This window comes from Humulus lupulus, chromosome 4 (assembly GCF_963169125.1).
Source record: "Humulus lupulus chromosome 4, drHumLupu1.1, whole genome shotgun sequence".
In the NCBI taxonomy this organism is placed as follows: Eukaryota; Viridiplantae; Streptophyta; class Magnoliopsida; order Rosales; family Cannabaceae; genus Humulus; species Humulus lupulus.
In genome coordinates this window covers 143,933,179-143,937,461 of record NC_084796.1, presented here as the reverse complement: position 1 = coordinate 143,937,461, position 4,283 = coordinate 143,933,179, and the positions used below count along the sequence as shown (strand labels likewise).

Sequence of the window (4,283 nt, the reverse complement as noted above, 5' to 3'; positions counted from 1 at the left end):
CCATCTTGACTTCAACTTTCCTGAGAACAGCTTCAACCTAGAATTGAACAATAACACCTGCTGCCCAGGTTGAAACTCCTTGTGAACAAGATTTTTATCATGTCAAGCTTTAGTACACTCTTTATAGATCTTAGCGTTCTCATAGGCCTCGTTATGAAACTCGTCCATCTCATTCAGCTCCAAAGACCTATGTTGTCTTGTTGTTGTGGCATCCATATTCAACTCCCTCATTGCCCAGTATGCTCTATGTTCCAATTCCACAGGTAAATGACAAGATTTTTAAAAAACTAATCGATATGGTGACATGCCAATATGAGTCTTGTATTCATTCTTGTATGCCCATAATGCATCATCTAGCTTCTTAGACCAGTCTATTCTCGTTTTGTTGACTGTCTTGTGACTTCTCTATTTGACAGTTTTGCTTGACCATTAGTTTGAGGATGGTATGTCAGAGCAGTTCTATGATGAACACCATAACGAGCAAGCAAAGCATCCATCATCTTGTTACAAAAATGGCTGCCTTCGTCACTTATTAAATCCCTAGGCATTCCAAAACGGGTGAATATGTGCTTGTGCAAGAAATTGAGTACCACCTTGATGTCATTTGTAGGTGTTGCAGCTGCTTCCACCCATTTAGATACATAATCCACCGCTAGAAGGATGTACTTGTATTGTAAGATGATGGAAAAAGACCCATAAAATCGATACCCCATACATCGAATAATTCCACCTCAAGAATCCCAAGGCATCTTATCTATCCTTGAAATACTACCAACTCGTTGACATCGATCACAAGCTTTCACAAAGGTATTCCAATCTTTCCACAATGTAGGCCAATAGAAACCACACTGTAATACCTTTGCAGCTGTCCTTGTTGCTCCAAAATGACCACCACAATGGAAAGTATGACAACGAGTCAAAATCGATACCATCTCATCTTTAGGCACACAGCGAAAAATAATCTAATTTGCGCAATGCTTGTATAAGATGGGCTCCTCCCACTAATAATGCTTCACCTTAGAATAAAATTTCTTGAGCTGCTGCCTTGATTTCTCTAGAGGTACAACTTTTGCTACCAAAAAGTTAACATAATCTGCATACCATGGCGCCACTAGATTTTCACTTACCTGAAACAGTTCTTATCGAGAAAATGATCATTTATTTGTACTTCCTTGGTATTTTGACTTTCCTCTACCTCAAGCCTTGACAAATGATCCCGCTACAAGATTCTTTGTGCCCTTTTTATCCCGAATCTCCATGTCAAACTCTTGAAGTGATAATACCCATCTAATGAGACAGGGCTTGGCATCTTTCTTAGTCATTGAATACTTAATCGCTAAATGATCAATAAACGCAATTACTTGTTACCAATGAGATACAGTCTGAACTTGTCCAATGCATACACAATAGCTAGAAGCTCTTTCTCTATGGTGGTATAATTCAGCTGTGCATCATTGAGTCTTACTAGCATAATATATAAACTTGAACATTATCAACCCGCTACCCCAAAACTGCTCCCACAGCATAGTCACTAGCATCGCACATCAACTCATAGGGCAGGTCCCAAATAGGTGCGACAACAATTGGTGTTGAAATCAATTTCTCCTTTAGAACCTTGAATGCATTAAGACACTCATCATTGAAATGAAATGTCATACCAGTCATCAGTAAAGTAGAGAGAGGTTTTGAAACTTTTGAAAAATCCTTAATGAATCTTCTATAAAACCCAGCATGCCCAAGGAAACGTCTCACCCCTTTGACTGAAACTGGAGGTGGTAGATTCTCAAGAGTTGAAATATTTTCCTTATCCACCTCAATACCTCTTCTGGATATCTTATTCCCAAGAACTATGCCTTCACTCACCATGAAGTGACATTTCTTCTAACTCAATACCATATTAGACTCCTCACAACACTGCGACACTGCTTCCAAATGATTCAAGCATTCATCAAATGACGACCCAAATATTGAAAAATCATCCATGAAGATCTCCATACTCTTCTCAACCATGTGAGAAAATATTGCCATCATACATCGTTGGAATGTAGCAGGGGCATTGCAAAGCCCAAATGGAATTCTCGGGAAAGCAAAAGTGTCATTAGGACAAGTAAAAGTTGTCTTCTCTTGATCTTTTGATGCAATAGCAATCTAATGGTACCCTAAATAGCCATCTAGAAAATAGTAATAACTATGGCCCTCTATCCTGTCAAGCATTTGATCCAGAAAAGGCAAAGGAAAATGATATTTCCTTGTTGCCTTATTTAGCTTGCGATAATCTATGCAAATTCTTCATCCCGTTACAGTTCTAGTTGGGATGAGCTCATTCTTTTCATTCTTCACCATAGTCATTCCTCCTTTCTTTGGCACCACTTGAAATGGGCTCACCCATGCACTATCAAAAATAGGGTAAACCACACCAGCATCTAGCCATTTAAGAATTTCTTTCCTCACCACCTCTTTCATAGTTGGGTTCAATCTTCTCTGAGCTTCAATGGATGGCTTGCTATTATCTTCCATCCGGATTTTATGCATCACTGCTAACAGACTTATTCCTCTCATATCCTCCAATGTCCACCCAATAGCCAACTTGTGAGCCCTTAAGACTCTCAACAATTTTTCCACTTCCTCATTAGACAGAAAAGAAGACACAATCACTGGTAGAGTCTCCTTCTCCCCCAAGTAGGCATAGCGAAGATGATCTGGTAAAGTTTTCAATTCCAACTCTGGTGGATTTTCTATAGACAGTATTGGTCGTTCAAGCACTTTCCCCAATTCCTCATATTTCTTTCTATAGTAAGGCCCGTAAGAATTTACCCACTTCACATAATCCATGACCTCAGCATCATCACTGTCTTCTTCTTCATACTGTTTCAACACCACCTCAAGAGCATCAGTGCTCCCATTCTTCTCAAAACAGCCTTTTCAATCACATCAATGGAGAAACAGTTATCACTTACTCTAAGGTATGACATTGCTTTGAACACATTGAAGACTATTTCATCACCTTGAACCCAGAGCCTCAATTCACCTTTTTTAAAATCAATCAATGCTTGCCCCGTGGCTAAAATGGTCTCCCAAGAATGATAGGGACATCATCATCCTCTTCCATGTCCACACAATAAAATCAGCTGGGAAAATAAACTTGTCCACTTTTACAAGTACATCCTCAATAATCCCCCTAGGATGCTTGACTGACCTATCAGCCAATTGTAATGTCACTGTTGTAGGCCTTGCTTCACCCAAACCAAGCCTTCAAAAAATAGATAAGGGCATCAGATTAATACTCGCCCCCAAGTCACATAAGGCATGCTTGCACTCAAAATTCCCAATAGTGCATGGTATAGTGAAACTTCCTGGATCCCTGAGCTTTTGAGGAAGCCTTCTTTGCAAAATTGCACTGCGCTCCTCTATTAGCACCACAATTTCATAGTCCTCCATTTTTCTCTTCTTTGACAAAATCTCCTTCTTGAATTTCACATAACTGGGCATCTGTTCTAAAGCTTCAGCGAATGGAATGTTGATGTGCAACTTCATGAAGACCTCTAAAAACTTGGAAAATTGTTTATCAAGAGAATTTTTCTGAAGTCTTTGAGGATAGGGAATTCTGACTTTAGGATCAGCAATAGCAACTGGTGGAGCCCTCTCTGTAACATGATGATCTTCAGTAACCCCCTTTTTCTTTGAATTAGACGTCTCTCCCACTTCTTCACTCTTTTCAGTTGAAGATTGTGATACAGACTGGTCAACTTGCTTCCCACTTCTCAAAGTAATGGCTTGGCACTGCTCCTTAGGGTTCACAACAGTATTACCGGGTAAATTTCCCTGCGGCCTATTGTTCAACATATTTTCCAACTGTCCCGCTTATGTTTCTAGATTTCGAATAAAAGATCTAGTCTCGGTCATAAGCTGAGTTCGAGTATTGGTGAGAGTTAACAAAGAAGCTTGCAATTCAATGGGATTTTCTTGAGGCGCTGGTGGCCTATGTTGTTAATAGGATGAAGCTTGATTCATAGGTTGTTGTGGCATATTCTGCTGGAATTTCCCTTGAAACTGTGATTGTTGGCCTTGGTTATCCCCCCAAGAAAAATTAGGATGATTTCCCCAACCCGGATTATATGAGTTAGAAAAAGGATTGTTGCATGGCCTTTGAAAATTCCCAAAAACTTGGACCTGAGCTTGATCCATGGGAATATTATTATGTGGGTCTATTACTGGACACTAATTAAAGAAATGAGGAACCCCACAAATTTCACAACATTCTGATGTCTGTACAACATTGGCAG

General features: G+C 39.7%; 1 protein-coding gene across 1 annotated transcript; it reads right to left on the bottom strand.

The window, feature by feature from the left end:
* Positions 1-1,881: 1,881 nt before the first annotated feature.
* Positions 1,882-3,843, bottom strand: LOC133832582 (uncharacterized). Its single transcript, XM_062262906.1, has 3 exons — positions 3,351-3,843; positions 2,302-2,918; positions 1,882-2,148 (listed from the first exon to the last, which is right to left on the bottom strand). Exons 1-3 carry the CDS (start codon positions 3,841-3,843, stop codon positions 1,882-1,884), a joined length of 1,377 nt encoding a protein of 458 aa, XP_062118890.1.
* Positions 3,844-4,283: the final 440 nt, after the last annotated feature.

Excerpts from the sequence above, each read along its gene's own strand:
- LOC133832582 (XM_062262906.1), bottom strand. The coding sequence starts at position 3,843 with ATGTTGAACAATAGGCCGCAGGGAAATTTACCCGGTAATACTGTTGTG. Across the intron at positions 2,919-3,350 it reads AAAGCTCAGGGATCCAGGAA|GCTGTTTTGAGAAGAATGGG; the intron begins GTTTCACTATAC and ends GTGATTGAAAAG. Across the intron at positions 2,149-2,301 it reads AGCTCATCCCAACTAGAACT|ATTGCTATTGCATCAAAAGA; the intron begins GTAACGGGATGA and ends GGGTACCATTAG.